The sequence below is a fragment of the Colias philodice genome, chromosome 9 (assembly GCF_061535455.1).
Source record: "Colias philodice isolate Cphi_HAF_F1 chromosome 9, ilColPhil1 Martin Lab GWU primary, whole genome shotgun sequence".
In the NCBI taxonomy this organism is placed as follows: Eukaryota; Metazoa; Arthropoda; class Insecta; order Lepidoptera; family Pieridae; genus Colias; species Colias philodice.
This window is the reverse complement of record NC_143094.1, coordinates 3,952,918-3,972,474: the sequence shown is the minus strand read 5'-3', so window position 1 is coordinate 3,972,474 and position 19,557 is coordinate 3,952,918. Positions and strand designations below refer to the sequence as shown.

At 34.0% G+C, this 19,557-nt stretch overlaps 1 protein-coding gene across 1 annotated transcript; it reads left to right on the top strand.

The window, feature by feature from the left end:
- The first annotated feature begins 159 nt into the window (after positions 1 to 159).
- Taf2 (TATA-box binding protein associated factor 2) lies at positions 160 to 18,299 on the top strand. Its single transcript, XM_089699013.1, has 19 exons — positions 160 to 351; positions 441 to 494; positions 579 to 742; positions 834 to 1,050; positions 1,357 to 1,589; positions 6,858 to 7,035; positions 7,488 to 7,757; positions 8,164 to 8,304; positions 8,564 to 8,844; positions 9,071 to 9,310; positions 9,700 to 9,949; positions 10,298 to 10,460; positions 12,061 to 12,230; positions 12,412 to 12,625; positions 12,956 to 13,157; positions 14,139 to 14,391; positions 14,953 to 15,114; positions 16,032 to 16,163; positions 18,015 to 18,299. The coding sequence occupies exons 1-19, from the start codon at positions 307 to 309 to the stop codon at positions 18,237 to 18,239; spliced, it is 3,594 nt and encodes a 1,197-aa protein (XP_089555139.1). The 5' UTR covers positions 160 to 306; the 3' UTR covers positions 18,240 to 18,299.
- Positions 18,300 to 19,557: the final 1,258 nt, after the last annotated feature.

Genomic DNA, 19,557 nt, shown 5'->3' with positions numbered 1-19,557 from the left:
AACATTTACATGGTATTGACTAAACTCTTACTAAACTCTAAGTTATTTTGTAAAAGAAAAAATTACACACAAAATAAAAGTCAAATGTCCAATACTTCTGCAACGAAAAAGAGAAAAAAGAAAGATATATATATGTCAGTGTCAATGTCAGAAATTAACAATTGTCAATTTTTATGCATTTGGAAAGTGGAATTTGTGTTTGATTATTGTTTTTGTAAATATAGTATGATTTAATTGAAATACTATGTCACAAATTATTAATTGAATATCTGAATTATTTGTAATGGAGTGAAATAATCTAAAAAGATGAAGAAAGAACGTACTGGCGATAATTGCCGCCCTTTTAAATTATAAGTATTTCTGTGTTTTATTTTGCTACTAAACAACATAGCCTCGTTTATTTTAACCCATTGTTTTAACCTATTAAATGTATCTTTACAGCTCACCAGATTTTGAGCTTAACAGGAATAAGTTTCGAAAGAAGAAGCGTTATAGTATGTATTCCAATACAAATGAAGTACATATGAAACTATGTTAAATTCGTAAGATGTGGTTATAATTGCATGATTTCGTTTCAGGGCTTTGTGGAACTTACGATCGTACCATTAAAAGACAACTTAAGAATCATTCGCCTGAATGCTAAACAGTGTCGAATCTACAGAGTGTGTCTGAATGATCAATATGAAGCTAACTTTCAGTATTTTGATCCTTTCCTGGATATTTGTCAGAACGATCCTAACACGTAAGTACAATTTTGTGCATACTTGCACTACTTACTGAAAAGTGAAATTTTATTTTCTACCATTACATTGAATTTATTTGTTTTCCACCAGGAGATCATTGGAGGTTTTCTCTCAATACCACTTGTCTGCTGCCCAAAAGATAGATCCTGATCATAATTCTGGCGAGCTTCATATCCAAGTTCCTGATGAAGCAGCTCATTTAGTTGGTGAAGGCAGAGGCCTCAGGATTGGAATTGAATTTTCATTGGAGTCACCACAGGGAGGAATGCATTTTGTGGTACCAGATGGAGAGGGTACTTTAGTGGAGGTATATTGCTATAACTTTTTTTTAATGCAGTTCCTTTAAAATCATATATGATTCAAGTTGAATACAAAATAGTAAACATTGTGATTATTAAAGCATATTATTTATGATTGCACTTCCAATAAGATGTTGTGTAACATAACCTATTGTATGTTTTAAAACTATATGAGGGTACTTTGCATACTACTACTACTTAATTTTAGACTTTAACTAATAGCAAGTACTTATATATTTACTACTTACAACATACTTAAACCTTAAAATAGTATTTTACTGGCCAAACAATCTAAACAATAATTTGTCGTCCAGAAATCAGCCCACATGTTCACCTACGGTCATTCAGCAAGACTCTGGTTTCCCTGTGTGGACAGTTTTGCAGAACCATGCACTTGGAAGTTAGAGTTCACAGTGGACGAGAGTCTCACTGCGGTGTCGTGTGGAGAGTTGCTTGATGTTGTGTACACGCCTGATCATAGACGGAAGACGTTCCACTATGTGGTTAATACACCTGCGTGCGCACCTAATATTGCTTTGGCTATTGGGTAAAGTTATGTTTACTTTATTTTTTTGTTATGTATAACTTAAATTTCTTATTGGGAATGATGATATCTTTATATTTAATTTTATTTATGAGACTGTTGTTTCACCTCGCGTTTTTTATTTCTATGTTAAAGTTATAGGTAAAAATTATATTATTGAAATAAAATAACTCAGTATTATGTATATTTTTTGTACAGTGTGGTGTAAATTATTTACTACTAGCTGTTGCCCGCGACTTCGTCCGCGATTACGTCGTTTTTCGTCATTCGTCGTTTAAAAAAAATACGTGACACTTTATTTTTGAATGTTCTTAATTGTCTCTTATAAAAATAAACTACATTAAAATTGAATACTCTGATAAGAAAATCTTAAAATCGGAGGACATCGAAAATCTGAGGAAAACATGAGTGAATTTGATTTAAATTCTACATTACTTAGTAATTCAAATAATAATCTAAATTAAATGTAGATTAACAGTTTGAGCGCATCATTATATAATATGTACCTAAGTATTAAATTACGTTAGTTTACATAGTAATTTTACTAAAAACACGATGACTTTCTTTCGCGCTCGGTACAACAAACTAAGCATGTTTGTGGTACGTGGCCCGCGTCACTTGACCCCCCGCGAGTTCCCCTCCGTTACTATGCGAAAATACATTCGTCGCCCTACTGTAGGAAAAATTTTAATATTTTAAATTCGAGAAATATTGATTTCTTGTATTCGACTATTCGTTGTAGTCGAATATAAAATATATTTGAAGAAACTTAGGTTGGCCTTCAGGCAAAAGGGATCCTATCAAATGATAAACTTGACCTTGTATCTTAAAAGTAAGCATGAAAGGATCCTCTGATAATTGTTGAGCACCAAAGGATCATTTAAAACGCACTACTATAAGAGCGAATATTGTCTAAGAACTGTTTAGATTGCACATGTTCCTCTAAAAGTAGTGATTTCAAAGGTTCTGGTGTATCTTCAAACGAAAGCCGACTCCTTACTCCTCTTTAAAGCATTACAAAAAGAACATACTACGTTAATATCGCCTATACAGAAGACGATCTGTAATCAATTGTGAGGTTATAAGCAAACCCACTTTTATATTTGTCGGACCACACCACCGAATTCGTAGATTGATCTTCTATGTTTACCTCTTAAGTCATTAAGACTGTCGAAATCTGTCTACAGTAAGACGGGCCTCTCGCTATTCGTCCGTTTCAAGAGACCAAATAGTTTCAATTCTTAATCTTTCATTAAACAAACTTATTAATCGTACTTGTCTCAAATAATCTTGTCTCAAATAATGGTAATATTCGCGTCCCTACTCTAGTCATTGCTTATGCTCATGTTCATCTTCAAGAGATCGAATAATATTATGGTGCACCCTATCATTTGTCAATCGGTCTTCATATTGAGTAAAAGTTTCAGATTATCGAGATAAAATATGCCATTTGCGATCAGCTGTGAGACGTTATACCCTCTCAGTGAAGGTTTCGGTCTCACAGGATAGTACATGCCGTTCGCGGTCAGCTGTGAGCCGCAATTCTCGTTGTGAAGCGGTTTCAGGTTCTCGGCATAACACAATATGTTGTTTTCGGTCAATAGTAAGCCTCTTACCTCTAACGATCCTTGAGAACTCTTATTTCTCATTTTCTTAGCTTTGCTCGAATTTCGATATAAATATTTTTTAGGTGGCACTGATGCGACTAAATAAAAATTAAGTTAAAACGGACTGAGAGTGTTATTATATAATCATCAATCATCATCATCATCAATACATATAATAAAATTGTGGAAAAGCGATGTCTGTACAATAAAAATATGTAGAAAAAAATTAGCAGGTGTTATTATTAAATCGATCTTGAACCCAAAACTGTAGTTAAAATTTTTTTTGTCTGTTTGTCTGTATGTTTGTGCACGCTAATCTCAGAAACGGCTTATTCGATTTAGATGCGGATTTCACTAATGTATTGTGGTAATGTTCATTTAACAGTTAGTGTTTATTTCATGTCAATCGGTTCATAAATAAAAAAGTTATGACAATTTATAAGTAATCACGGCGAACATTTGCTAAGGCATTCTATTGTACACTGTACAGTGTACGATAAAACGTAATTTATCTGTTATACGCTACAGTTATTCCTTTACATGTCCAGATGATCATATCAAAATTCCCCAAGGGTTTGGGGGTAAGCTGAGGTAGTAGGGGGGGCGGGGTCAAATTAACATTATGGTTACTTCTAATAGGTAAATTTGCCACACAAAATGTCCTTTAAATTATGTCGTATTATATTTTTAACCCCCGACGCAAAAAGACGGGTGTTATGTGTTTGACTGCTATGTATTTCTGTGTGTGTGTGTGTGTGTGTCTGTCTATGGCACCGTAGCTGGCTAACAGGTAAACCGAATTAGATGCGGCTTTTTTTTGTTAGGCAGCATATTTTCCGACGCTGGTTCTTAGATAAATTGTATCGAAATCGGTTCATCCACTTATTATACTTACATAGGGGTAAAAGTGGGAATGAAAAAAATGATATAATAATTTATTTTTAAAGATCGTTGGGAAGTTTATGAAATTATTTATTCCTTTTTGTATACACTTTTCTTCGTCTAAACGGTTAAGTTACGTCTCTCTCTCTTCAGCCTTTAGTAACGTGCGTGAGACAGGAAACATCTAATTTGGATTTGTTGCTGGATTTGATAAAAATTGAGTATCGATTAAGCTGATCAGTGGCTACACCATACATTATTAAAAACATCCATTTAAGAAAGGAAGGAAATAGAATTTGCTCCTCTCCCCCCCTGGTTCCTAAAAAATAATATGACATAATTTAAAAGAAATTTTACGTAGAATTAGTTAGGCATTTCTTTTTTGATTTTCGATATTATATACTAATCATAATTTTTAATTACAATATTATGTAGTAACTATTTGGTATAGGTTAGGCATTTCATTTCTTGATTTTCTTTAATAAGTTGGTACGTAAGTTTTTTAGCTCAGTTTAGTAAGAAATTTTAATAACAATAAGAAATTTTAATAACAATTCTTTTAATTATTTATGGTAGTACGTATTTACTCAATAATTGTATGTTAAGTAGTAATTCAGCATGGGCGTAGCCACCGTAGGGCTGGGTGGGGCGCTTACCCTGGCTTTGATCTGGTAGGTACCAATTGTGAAGGGGAGTGGGCGTGGGCGTTGGCGTGGGCCTGGGAGTGGGCGTGGGAGTGGAAGCATGAAAATAAAAACAATTATTGTTGCCCCACCCTGAGCCCATGGTCATAGGTCCCATAGTCACTATTCCACGCGGACGAAGTCGCGGGCACAGCTAGTAGACAAATATAATCAGAAAGCTTTGAACTCCTAAGCTCAACCATAAAAGATAGACATTAATTATGATGTCGGGAGATATTTTTTATATAATATGGAGAACATTTCTTTCATACTTGATTTCTGTGTAGCTTTAACCCTTAAGGTTGCACACGCGACGAAAGCTTAAAAATGGAGTTACTGCTCTGCTCACGAATATGAAAAATAATTGTACCAAGTTTCGTTTAAATCCGTCGAGTAGTTTTTGTTTCTATAACGGTTATACAGACAGACAGACGGACAAAAATTTTTGGCGTCAGTGTCGATCCCTAATCACCTCGTGATAGTTATTTAGGAAATATATTTCATGTACAGAATTGACCTCTACAGATTTAATATAAGTATTATACATATAATTAGATGCCAATTTCCATGTAACGTTAAATTCGACTATACAATAACTAACAGACAACGCAGGTTACTCTCGTTTCCGTAAGTTGAGGCGGCTACATATTCGGTCCTCATAACTTCACTTTTTGTGAACGAAACGACAGCGCGGTTTAATTCGATGCCAACACCATCAAAAAAAGGAAATATTTTTAATTGTGAAAAAATATTATGATTTACACTATTAATACTATTTTAACATTAACACAAAATATAAGACTGTGAGTGTGTAAAAATAAATCCAGCTAGTTTCACATCAAACTTATGTTTTTAATTAGGTATACGACATGAAAATATATTAATTATCAAGCAATAATCATACAGGTAAATACTGAACAAAAGTATTAACAGTCAAAGTATATTTTTACTTACAACATGTAAATGATGAATAATTATCAACGAACTAACCTTTTTGTATTATTGTTTATAAATATAAATTCATAAACAATAAATTTATAAAGAATAGAAAAAATTCGACCACTAAAGAATGCTGGTTCGAGTCCCGCCTCGTTATCGAATTTTTAAAACACGAAGATTTTTAAAAATGTAACCAATGAACACAATCAATATTAGATTAACTGTAATGGTGTCTAGTTTGACTTAAAATAATAAACATCTACCCTCACTTTTAAAAATGTAGTATATTCACACGAATTATAAGCGCACCTTATAGGGAAGGGAAGATATGGGTTAAAGAGTTAAATAAATAAATAACATAATTATATTTAAATTATTAATTTTTAACATTGTGTTCAGTAGTGTTAACATGTAAATTGATTTGATTTTTACGAAATCTCATAGATGGCGCTGTTTCAAATTTGACTAATAAATTCATTAAACTGATTCTCTGCCCAAATTACGTAAATGACATAGTTTTTATTGTGTAAAGCTAGATAATAGCATGGCTTACCCGAAACCAACATTTAAACATGAGTCTTTAGATTGTACGCTGTCGTAATACACGGAATACGTAAGAAAAAAAAAGGTTCATAGCTCCTCCCCCGGAGGTGATAGCATGATAATATGTTTAAAAAAGCCTCACCCGACCTGTTAGTAATATTCATGCAAAATTTGAAGTCAATCTATGCAGTACTTTTCGAGATTAGCCTGGACAAACATACAGACAAACAGACAAACAGACAAACAGACAAACAGACAAAAATTCTAAAAACTATGTTTTTGGCTTCTATATCGATTATAGATCATGGATTATGTATTCTTTTAAAAAAATATTCAATGTACAGTTTTGACTTTCCTACGATTTTATTATATGTATAGATTTCCTAATAGACTTTATATTACACTAGCTGCTCCGCGCGGTTTAACCCCCGTGGCTTCACTCCTGTTGGTCGTAGCGTGATGATATATAGCCTATAACCTTCCTCAATAAATGAGCTATCTAACACCGAAATAATTTTTTAATTCGGATCGGAGTAGTTCCCGAGATTAGCGCGTTCAAACAAACAAACTCTTGAGCTTTATAATATTAGTATAGATCTCTTTTATATTTTTTGCAGACCATTTGAAACCTTTGTTGATCCATTCATGAATGAAGTGACCCATTACTGTTTGCCACACTTAATACAAATATTAAAGAACACAGTGCGTTACCTGCATGAGGCTTTCGAGTTCTATGAAGAGACACTTTCAACGAGATATCCCTATCCATGTTATAAACAAGTTTTTGTGGATGAGGTAAGATTGAAAATAAATTTTTAAATTTATAAGTAAAATCGTAGTTGCATCTCAGTATTATATTTCAAAGCATAATGAGTCTACTCTTCCTTCATCTTCTCCATAATTTAAAGAAAAGAAGGAATTAATGTTACTTGACAATTAAAGGATGGAAAATTATAAAAAAAAAGACGTGTGGCACTCGGGGGCTGCCGCGGTAAAGCTATTGCATGCTATGCCTTCAAGCCACACCTCCGTATCCGTCGGAGTGGGGAGCGTGAGGTTTTATCGTTACGGAATTTCTTGATTCGGTCCCCGCGCTCAAAGCCTGCGATAGAAGCTATGCAATGGCTTAAAAATTCAAGGATTGTTGATTTTATCAGCATTTATACACAATTACATCTCTAGTCAATTATTAACCTATGTAAACATATGAAATAATACTCTTATAAAACTTGTTATTTTATTTCCAGACAGAAGACGACGCCACAGCCTACACAACTATGTCAATACTCAGCACACATTTACTCCATTCTATAGCAATAATAGACCAGACATACATCAGTCGAAAAGCTATGGCTCAAGCAGTAGCAGAGCAATTCTTTGGCTGCTTTATAACTATGCAGAACTGGTCAGACTTGTGGTTGGCCAAAGGAATACCAGACTATCTGTGTGGACTGTACTCTAAGAAGTGCTTTGGCAATAATGAGTATAGATATTTGATACATCAGGAATTGCAAGATGTAAGTTTTTGTTATCTTTATATTGTCTTTTGAGTAATGATACGGCTTCTAAGATAAATGGTGTTCTGTATTATGTCCTAATTACAATATTGAATTGCTTTTGAATATCTATCGTCATATATTAATTTAATTCTTATTAACATACCAAAAATATGAATTTGAAATGCTTTTTAGTGTTTTAACTGGGGTTTTTGGAGTTCAAATTAATTCCATTGTTGTTATTGTACACATCTAAAAATTCAACTAATATACTTTGACATTGAATGAAATGAAATAAATGAATGAATGAAATTAATGAATGAAAGAAATGAATGAATGAAATGAATGAATGTTCTTTTATATTGGGAAAATAAATTACAGCTCAGTTTGCTGCATACAAAAATAGCTTTTTCTATTATTTTTGTAGGTTGTACAATATGAAGAACAGTATGGTGGTATAGTACTGGATCCTTGGCAGCCGCCAGCCAGCGGCGCAAGGGTTGAGGCCAAAGATGTCTTCTACTTCCCAGTTAGAAATGTGCACACTATGTCGCCTAAATATATTGAAGTAAGTTTAAATTCATAAAATAAAATATTCTTAGCTTACATTTTCCGTTTTTTTTTCTGATGCGAACTTCATGTACTAAATTTTGGATTCGTTTGATTTTGTTAGGAATGAATCCGTAAAATTTAAATGGTATTTTAAATTAATGTTTGGTAGAGAATTTTTTTTAATAGTGTAAAAAAAAACACGATCTCTCTTGCATTCCTTGATATTCTTCCTATTTCATGTATACTTTTTATTGAAGCAATTTTGCTCCATACAGGTAATGCGTAAAAAGTCTCATCTAGTACTTCGCATGTTGGAACAAAGAATAGGTCAAGAACTGCTACTCCAAGTTTTCAATAAACAGTTATCTTTAGCTACAAATGCCGCTAATACCAAAATCGGGAGTGGTCTCTGGGGTCACTTATTGCTATCAACGAATTTATTCGTAAAAGCAATATTTACAGTGACTGGCAAAGATATGGCAGTTTTTGTTGATCAGTGGGTCCGAACTGGTGGTCACGCTAAGTTTCAGTTGACATCAGTTTTTAATAGAAAAAGGTAACATTTTCAGACTATGTTGTCACATACGTTATTGATTATTATAAACTGAAATTATTATATTTATTTCTGTGACTATGTATTTAAATATGAACTGTAATTTGTAATTTGTAGTTCTTAATAATATCAATAAAATAGAATTCAAGTTTATTACAAATAAATATATTTACACGAAGCATATTTTTATATACTTTTAAAGTTAATCAGCAATAAAATTTTTATATAGAAATACAGTTGAGCTCGAAATCCGTCAAGACTGCGTGCACGAGCGCGGTATACGCAAATATGTCGGTCCTTTATTGGTACAATTACAAGAATTGGATGGAACATTCAAACATACGTTGCAAATAGAGAACACAGTGGTAAAAGCAGATATCACGTGTCATAGTAAGAGTAGAAGGAATAAGAAGAAAAAGATTCCTCTTTGTACTGGGGAGGAGGTGGATATGGACCTATCAGCTATGGAGTGAGTTACAATAATCCTGAAATATAATTTTAACGACTTTATTTGTCATTACTTGACTCGCTTGTTGATTGATTAATGATTTGTTGTAATAAAATGTTATTCAATTATGTTTTATAGAAGTTTGTTATTCTAAAAATGTGCAATTTATCCCACTAATTTGATGTCTTACAGGTTTTGATATTATTTAACGACAAGTCGTATAGGATGTTATGATTGAAACATAGCTTACAAATTTTTGATTGGATTACTAGCACACTAAATAATCGTTTCTCTTTTTCATGCTTTCCACATTTGGGTTGACTATAGAACGTATGGCAATGCTATTGTTTTTATAACATGTGAAAACTCGTCTTTAAGGCCATTTTTTAATTCCAAAAACTTAATTTTAGCGATTCGCCAGTACTCTGGATCCGTTTGGACCCTGAAATGTCGCTTCTACGCAGTACGGTGATATCTCAACCGGACTACCAGTGGCAGTATCAGTTACGTCATGAGCGTGACGTCACAGCTCAGAGTGAGGCTATAGACGCGCTTCATAATTACCCAGAACCCGCTACTAGAATGGCCCTAACTGATACTATAGAGAATGAACAGACGTATTATAAAATTCGGTGCAGAGCTGCGCATTGTTTGACTAAGGTAAAATGTTATATGGTGAAAATAAGTTTTATATCGACTATAAATAATTCAAATATTCTGTTTTCTGTTTTTCGTCTTCTTATTACATTCTAAATGTTGAGTATGTTTATAACAACTGAAAACTTACGAGAATGGCTCTAACTGATATAAGATGTGTTTGTCAAAATTCATTCGTTCAACCAAAATCAAGCAAACTAGCCTTACTTTAAGGTCTAAGCTAACTCGTACTCATTCACTAAAATTAAACCATATTCACATATGATTAACGTTGAATTTACAAAATAGCAAGGTGAAGGTGTTTTTTTTCCTGATTGTGTATCTAGTCTAAAAGATTTCTTGTTGTTATAGGTAGCAAATGCGATGATAAGTACATGGGCGGGTCCACCAGCGATGTTGACAATATTCCGCAAAATGTTTGGTTCGTTCTCAGCGCCACATATAATTAAACAAAATAATTTTGATAACCTGCAACATTACTTCCTGCAAAAGACTATTCCAGTTGCTATGGCAGGTATGTATTATTTTTATAAGTTATCTAAATATAGTGAGTTGATGTGATATGTTATTGTTAAATATGAGGCTTATTAAAAATTGTGTGCAATGTTTCCTTTACTTAGTAATTTCACATCAATATTAAAACAAAAAAAAAATGGAAAATTTTCATGCGAATATTTAGGTAACCTATTAAAAACTCGAATTTCTATTACCCGAATCTTAAAACCCCGAAAACGGTTGTTAGAACTTTTAAAAGACAGATGTAATGAATGACAAATTTTTAAAATTCCTTTTTTAATTTCCCAGATGAATCAATTTCCAGATGCACCAAAACCAGATTTTTAAAAAGTATTTTTTTGTTTCCCGTATTCTCATAATACAGATCTCATTATACCAGATTCTCAGAATACTTTTTTTTGTTTCCCATCGTACCATTTTCCAAATAAACTATTGCCAAATTTTCATAATCTTTTTATTTGGTTCCCATATAATCGTATAACAGATAAACTATTGCCAGATTTTCATAATCTTTTTATTTGATTTCCATACAATCGTGATTATACCTTTACTATCGACTGAAAATAAACATTGTCAGTAAGTAAATTTATTGTTTTACTTGTCCATTACAGACCGGTTTTAGTGTCAAAGTCGACTCAGTAGGTTAGGTTTGAACTACGACCCCCACGCTAGAACTGACTCGCTATTGTTTTACTTGCCCATTACAGAAAGGTTTAAGTGTCAAATTCGACTCAGTAGGTTAGGTTAGGTTTGAAGTGTGACCCCCATGCACGAGCCGAGCGAGCGAAGCGAGCGTGTCGCGGCAGCGGCCGGCGAGTGCCAGAACCGACTCGCTATTGTTTTACTTGCCCATTACAGAAAGGTTTAAGTGTCAAATTCGACTCAGTAGGTTAGGTTAGGTTTGAACTGTGACCCCTCACGCACGAGCCGAGCGAGCGAAGCGAGCGTGCCGCGGCAGCGGCCGGCGAGTGCCAGAACCGACTCGCTATTGTTTTACTTGCCCATTACAGAAAGGTTTAAGTGTCAAATTCGACTCAGTAGGTTAGGTTAGGTTTGAACTGTGACCCCAGAACCGACTTGCTATTGTTTTACTTGCCCATTACAGAAAGGTTAAAGTGTTAAAATCTATTCAGTAGGTTAGGTTAGGTTCGTGCTGCGACCCCCTGGAAGGATTTCGTTTTGCTGGATATCGTTTATTTGAATTTCAAAAATCTGGACATTGTTTGTCTGGATACCAATTAACTGTATTTCAAAAATTTGTGTTTTAAAAATCTGGCTTTCGTGCATATGGATTACGGTCATCTGGATTTTGTGCATTTAGATTTCGTATGTCTGGAACTCATTCGTCTGGATTGTAAAACGTCGTACAAATAAAGAAATGGGCAAATTAAATTCGGAGTTGCGATTATATGGCAAACAAAACTTCGAAATTTTAAAATTCGGGGTTATGAAAAAATGTCCAAACGTTTTCTGGATTATGATATTCGGAATATTAAAATTCGAGATTAAGATAGGTAACCGAATATTTAGGATACCTTTTATATTAAGGAGAAAAAAATAATAATGTGACGTAATATTTTTTCTAATTTAACACGCAGGTTTAAGAAACATTCACGGTATATGTCCACCAGAAGTGGTGCGTTTCCTTCTGGACCTGTTCAAATATAACGACAACTCGAAGAATCATTTCTCAGACAATTATTATAGAGCTGCGTTAGTTGACGCATTGGCGGCAACTATAACACCAGTTATTTCTGTTTTACAACCGGTAAGTTTTCAATTGTGATATAATTTAAAAAAAGAATAATCTGATTGAAAGAATTTTCATTTAGCTGGATACATATTACTTGCCTATTATTCCATAATATTGAATGAAATAACAAAAAAATATGACCTTTGTAAGATTGAACATGTAAAGAATCAAACAAAGAGAATATTTCTATGTACAGGGTGCTCCAATAACAGCAGATTCATTATCAGCAGACACAAAATTAGTGCTAGAAGAAATAACAAGAGTGCTGAACTTGGAAAAAGTGTTGCCATGCTACAAGAATACGGTTACTGTTAGTTGCTTACGGGCTATAAGGCGTTTGCAACAGTGTGGCCACTTGCCAAGTATTCCCACTGTTTTTAGAGCTTATGCGCAGTATGGCCAGTATATTGGTAAGTATATTTGTGTCTATGTTTTAAAAAATAATTTTTCCGTCGTTTGTTAATATTAGCTCAGATGTAAAGAAACCTTATTAAACTTATAATTTTTTGTAGTAAATATAAACTTATTTTTTCGTTCATCTCGGTTTCGAACGAATTGACCGGGAATGAAAAAAAAAGATATTAAATAGTTTTTGTGTGTGTAAAAAAAAATGTTTTTTTCTTCAATATTTTCATAAAATGCGAGCGATTTCAATCTACTAATATTCTACAGATAATGCACTGCTGTGCCGGTTCGCTTTTGTCCTTTCAAGTCGTCTACAATAACGTGTATATCGGCAGACGTGCGTCTAGCGGCGTTCGAGTGCCTGGTGGACTTCGTGCGCGTGGACGGCAAGCCGGAGGACCTGTCGAGCCTGCTCACCGCCGTGGAGAGCGACGCGGAGCCGGGCGTGCGGCACGGGCTCGCGCGGCTGCTCGTCGCCATGCCGCCCTTCGAGCGCGCCCAGCGGCACCGCCTGGACGCCGAGGCGGTGGTGCACAGGTGCGTGCTGTGCCGAACAGTCAACAGCTGGGTACTCACTTACCAGTGTAGCACGTAACGTATCAACCCCATTGAGATAATATTACTACGTATGGAAGAGACACCACGAACAAAATCTGTGCGCCATTTTTTTGCTCTAACTAACTTTAAAAATTATTATCTAGTTAGGTACTTACCGATAAAAGTTATTCCTTTGCACTTTTCTGTATTTTTTGTATTATTTGTATTATTTCACTTTAAAACAAATAAAAAATGAGCGTGCAGTTACTCCATATGGCGTATGTTGAGCGGAACATAAGTGATGTAGGCAGTGTCGTCTCCATATGTACATCTCAATGATCAGCCCCCCTAGACAAGTGGCTGTCTATTAGCGTAAAGTTGAAAAGAATAGATTATGAATGTATGAGATTGACATTTGATTACGACGACGACGACGATTGATAACGTCAATCTCATACATTCATAATCTATTCTATTCAACTTTACGCTAATAGAAAGCCAATTGTCTAGGGAGGCTGATACGGTATCAAGTGAGTACATAGACACGAGCCCGCTGCGAGCCGCTCGCGCGTGGAGCGCTGTGAGCTCGCAGTGACCCGCCGAGTGGCGGTTCCACTGCGAACACAAAGGCGGCTCGCAGCACGAGCACTGCGGATCCGGCAGCTCGTAGCTAGATACGAAGACCGTGGACGAGCCGTATCCACTTGCAGGTTGATACCGTATCTGATACGTTACGTGCTACACTGCTAAGTGAGTACCCAGCTAAGTATTCCGGGGGAGGAGTTAATTGAAGCAGACCTACGACACATGGAAACAGTGTGACTTAATGAAGCGCAGAGTGAGCTGAAACAGTCGAAACAGCGGTCAGACGTGTCACGAAATATGTCACATTATACCTAGTTTATTTTATACACGTGAACTAAATATGAAACATCCACAGTAGTTGAATAATTATAACTTTAATCCATTCTATGTTTATAGGCTATGGAATAATATGAACTGCCACTTATCAAACGACGCAAGACTGAGGTGCGATCTCGTAGACTTATATTACACGTTATACGGACTCAAGCGACCGATATGTGTTCCTCTACCAGAAATACAAGCTATGATGAAACAGATGCACAGCAAGGAGAGAGAGAGAGTGGAGAAAGAGAGAGAAAGAATAGAGAGGGAGAAAGAGAGACAGAAGGAGTTGGAGATGAAACCGGTTATTAAGCAGGAGATTGATGAGGTTAGCTAAACACAAAATGAATAAGATCTCCCTTGAATTGTTAAATATTATTTTGAAACTTTTGTCTAGATTTTATCAAGCTTTTTACAATGGAAGTTTTTAATTTCTCAAGATTCAACAAAAATTGAATTTAAATTGTATCTGCTATTTTTTAATTTATTGTTATTGGCAAATTTTAACGAGATTTGGTAATTGCAAGGAAATTTTACTCCGAAATGCCACAATGGAAGTTTTTCATTTCTCAAGATTCAACAAAAATTGAATTTAAATTGTATCTGCTATTTTTTAATTTATCGTTATTGGCAAATTTTAACGAGATTTGGTAATTGCAAGGAAATTTTACTCCGAAATGCCACAATGGAAGTTTTTAATTTCTCAAGATTCAACAAAAATTGAATTTAAATTGTATTTGCTATTTTTTAATTTATTGTTATTGGCAAATTTTAACGAGATTTGGTAATTGCAAGGAAATTTTACTCCGAAATGCCTGAATTCAAAATTAATTTGAATTTTCTATAAAGTTTTCTAACGGCTGATGATTATTTAACTTTTATCCTTTAGACAATAGTCAAGCGCGAGCCGGACCTCATGGACACAATACCACCGCGTTTAGATCTACCAAGGGATGATAATCTCCCTGTACCATTATCCAGCATCAAGGAGGAAGATGATAAAAACGTTGATATCATCTCCGTACATGATATGCCGATAGGAAATTATGGGGTAAGTTAATATAGTTTAAAATTCTGAAAACACACAATTCTGTTATTTCTTGTTCCACTTTTGATTTAATAATTTAAAAGTAAACTATAAAAAAGAGTACCATCAAGAGGAGTCTTAATACGTCGGATTGCAGTGATACTAATTCTACTAGGTCACTTTTTAGAAAAAAAAAGACGTGTGGCACTCGGGGACTGCCGCGGTAAAGCTATTGCATGCTATGCCTTCAAGCCACACCTCCGCGCCCGTCGGAGTGGGGAGCGTGAGGTTTTTCGTTACGGAATTTCTCGATTCGGTCCCCGCGCTCAAGGCCCGCGATAGAAGCTATGCAATAGCTTAAAAAAATAAACTTCGTTTTCGTTTTCATTTTCATTTGTGGGGTAACAGTATTAACCGCCCCACCGTGGTTATGCCCATGATTATACGCCCTTAACGCGAAAAAAACTTAACCTGTAACCATGTATAGAGATTCATTCATGTTTAAGCAATATAATCAATGCAATATTCAATGAACACTAAATAACTAGAAGGTTGTGGTTTCAATCAAGGTTCGATAGGAATCCACGTACCTCTGACTATTAAGATTTGTTCAGTTAAATAAATTTAACATTATTATTATGTTGATTATATACAATTTTCCGTTCTTTTCGTTTAGTTTTTTCCTTGTTATTTGGACAGTTATTGTAGTAACACAATAATATTATGTTGAATGGTGATCATATACAGGCAGGAAGTTTTTTCAATTGAGGATCATAATATACAGGATGGGAATTTTTAAATTATGTTCAAAAATAGGGTGGAAATTTTTAAATGGTGATCATATACAAGGTGGAAATTCGTAATGCCACCTGAATGGAAAGTACTCTCAATACTGTAGATGGAAAATTTTACTTAAGGAAAACTTTCCTTTTTTTTCCCAGGATGATTCTAAACGCGAGTTTATATCTGATAACGCGGCGCCCTTACCAGGTATTCCGGGATCTTCCGGGCCAATCGGTTTCGAACCCGGCATGTTCAGACATGACATTAAGGATGAATTGGGAGCTCCTAAGGTATTGGAACCATATTTAATTTTAAAATATTTATGCATTGAATTCTAATTACATACATTTTTATTTATTCATGTATATTTTCAAATGAATTTATTTTTAGTCTATTAAGCAATACTTTGGTCTTTGAAGTTAGAACAAAAATATAGTTTTCCGTAAATTTTAGCACAAAAAATTGAATACACGCACTATATATAATATCTATATATAGAAATCCAACTGCTATAGCCAAATGATAAAATTCAATAATCAGTTTAATGAATGAATCTATCTCCCATTAACAGACCATTAGCCGCCTTTACTCATTTTTTTCTCTTAAAAAACCTTTCCCTTTTTGTCTTAAAACCGGTTAAGTTGACAGAGCATTGATATAAGGTTGAACGAACTTTCATACTAATAAAACCGCTACTTGTATTTCTGGTAACAAAATAAAAAATATTTGACATCCTTAAAATAATTTCCAGTTATTTTTAGCTTTACCCGTGCCATGTCGTTATCTTTGTAATCTTATGTTTTTTAATTATATCGGTTCGATTGAAGAAGATATTAACATGAGTTTAAAGCGCGTCACACACGGTGAAGATACTATAATATTTTATCTTAAGATACTGTTATATTTTATATTACAGTATCTTAACGCATCCGGTATCAGCGTTCGGACCATCATTTTTCTTTTTGTCATTGCGTACTAAGACCCCTGTAGAACCGCCATCCTGTTACAAATGACGCGAAATTTTGTGGGTCATTTGTAACAGGATGGCGGTTCTACAGGAGTCTTAGTACGCAATGACAAAAAGAAAAATGATGGTCCGAACGCTGATACCGGATGCGTTAAGATACTGTAATATAAAATATAACAGTATATTAAGATAAAATATTATAGTATCTTCACCGTGTGTGACGCGCTTTAAACTTAAAAACTTAAATGCCCAAGTAGCATTATTCTGATCATCGAGACTTACTAATATGTTTTTTGTTATATTCAATTATGTAAAGTATAATTGTTATTAAGTTATTGGACATTCCCTGAAATTAAACCAATCTGAATTTTGTCATTTGTTTTTGTAAAAGCTCCTCTGATGTTTTAAAGCGCAGTTCTCACGAAAACATATTCGCATTTCTGTTTATTTTTCACATTTATTTATTTATTTATTTATTTATTTATTTTGAAAACTACACAGCTTACAGTTTGACTTACTCTACTTATATCTATGATACAATACGCCAATTACGAGTTTTACAATTATTATCAATTACATGTATATTTAAAACAGTAACTTATTAAAGAGTGGTGAGTTGTGTGTGTGGGTGAGTGCATGCGTGCGTTTGGGTATGTTTGTGTGTATATATGTGTGTGTGTGCATGATTAAAATGTGTTAGGTACGTTAGATAATATTTTAATTACATTGGTTTTAAAACGATTGCGAGGGCTGTTAAACATGTCAAGAGTAGAAAATTTTTGATTGTATATCGAAGGCAGGCGATTAAAGAGTGAGTTCTTCATATATTGGTTTTTTGTACGTGGTATAAAGAATAAAGGAGTATTACGTGTTCGAGTTAGAGGGGTGTTAAAATATATATTTTCTGTTAATTGGGGGCAGTCTAGTTTGTTGTTTAGGAGATCATAAAGAAACATAATATCTGAAAGAGTACGTCTGTCTTCGAGAGTATTCATTTTAAAGAAAATGCAGTAATCACATGATAATCACATGATAATTTCCGCTTTTTGGAAATTTCTTTTCATTCAGTATAAGCTTATATTATATTAAGGTTATTTTTTGTCTTTGAAGGATTAGGTACTAACATCAATTTACTATTTTTTTACTATAAATCTAATACTTTAATTGTTCTCAGGCTAAAAAGAAGAAAAAGGACAAAAAGAAGCACAAACACAAGCACAAGCATAAACACAGTAGTAAGGAGAAGTCAAAAGAACATAAAGACAAGTTAGTACGCCCGCCATCGAGTACAGAGCACTTGAGAATCCGAGAGGAGACGCGGGAAACTCTTAGTTCATTTAGCTCGAGTCAAAGCCCGTCTGAAGATGTCTCCAGTATGCCGACAAATATGAGTTTCTAAGCTAATTAAGAACAGTATATAAGTTTATTAACAGATTTATAAGTGATTATTAAATAAATATAAGAGTAAAATGATTTTTTATTTAACTTCTTTTACTCCTTTAAAATATCTCATTAGAGACCATACACACATTGTTAAATATTACAAATTTGTTACGATGATTAAGCTTTGTTTGTTCATCTGACAAAACAATATGAAATACAATTCAAATAAATTATTATTTATCTACTATAATATGAATTATTGTTAATTCTATCGCGAGTAAGTGAATATCTATGACAATATCGAGACTAGATCGAGACTAGATCGATGATCGATCTTATAGTACTAACTACTAATATGGAAGAAAAGTTAAGTATAAGAGAGATAGAGACAAAGTATAGATAGAGATAGAAGATTGCTGTACTCCACCTATCTCTAGCAAAAGCAGCAGTCAAATCATGCTGTTATCTGCTATGTTCCTATTTCGCATCAACTACCAATGATTGAAAGACGCATATAATGCAATATTTTCTTTCTTTCTCATTGAACAAGAACTACCCTGACTACTCTGCTCTATTTATAACACGCCCCTATGATAATGTTTTTACAATTGAAATTTTAAGTGCGCACTGAGTAGCATATTATAGCCATAATAGTCCGTAGTACAAATTTTCTTTGAAAAGTGACTGTTATTAGTTTTTGATAGGTACGCATATTTAAATAGACGAATGAAATAGGTTAGATTAAAAGACCTTCTTCCAAGTAAGCACTACGTTTTTTCTCTAGACTGAAAAGATAAGTAAACTTAATATTTAGAGTGTTTACCGTGTATTTACTCTGCGGTTTCCTAACGACTTGTATTAATTAGGTCTGTGTCGTCAAAGCCGATTATACGAAACCAAAGACTGCGGCTTTGGATCAAATGGCCGACCGTACAGGTGACCTTTGTCCTATTTCACTTTTTTAATCCATGTTTGTAAGTATTTAAATAAGTAACTACTTGAAGATATTTTTTTCAATTTCATTCTAATGGATGAAAAAGAAAATAAACGTTAGATTTTATCGGCTTACATAAGATTGAACGTAACTTTAAAAATAGGTTTTGTAAATCATAATTATTAAGGTTCGGATTACTACTAGACTCCTTATAAAGCTAAGCGAGGGGAAAATAAAAGTGCAACATATTGAGATAGATTCAGATGTACCTATCCACTCTAGTGCTGTATAGTAGGTAGCGCTTACAGCGCGTATTTCAATAAAATCAAATATCAAATCTTAATAGATTCATATCCATTACCTATCCACAGAGAAAAACTTCTAACATTTCCTCAAACAT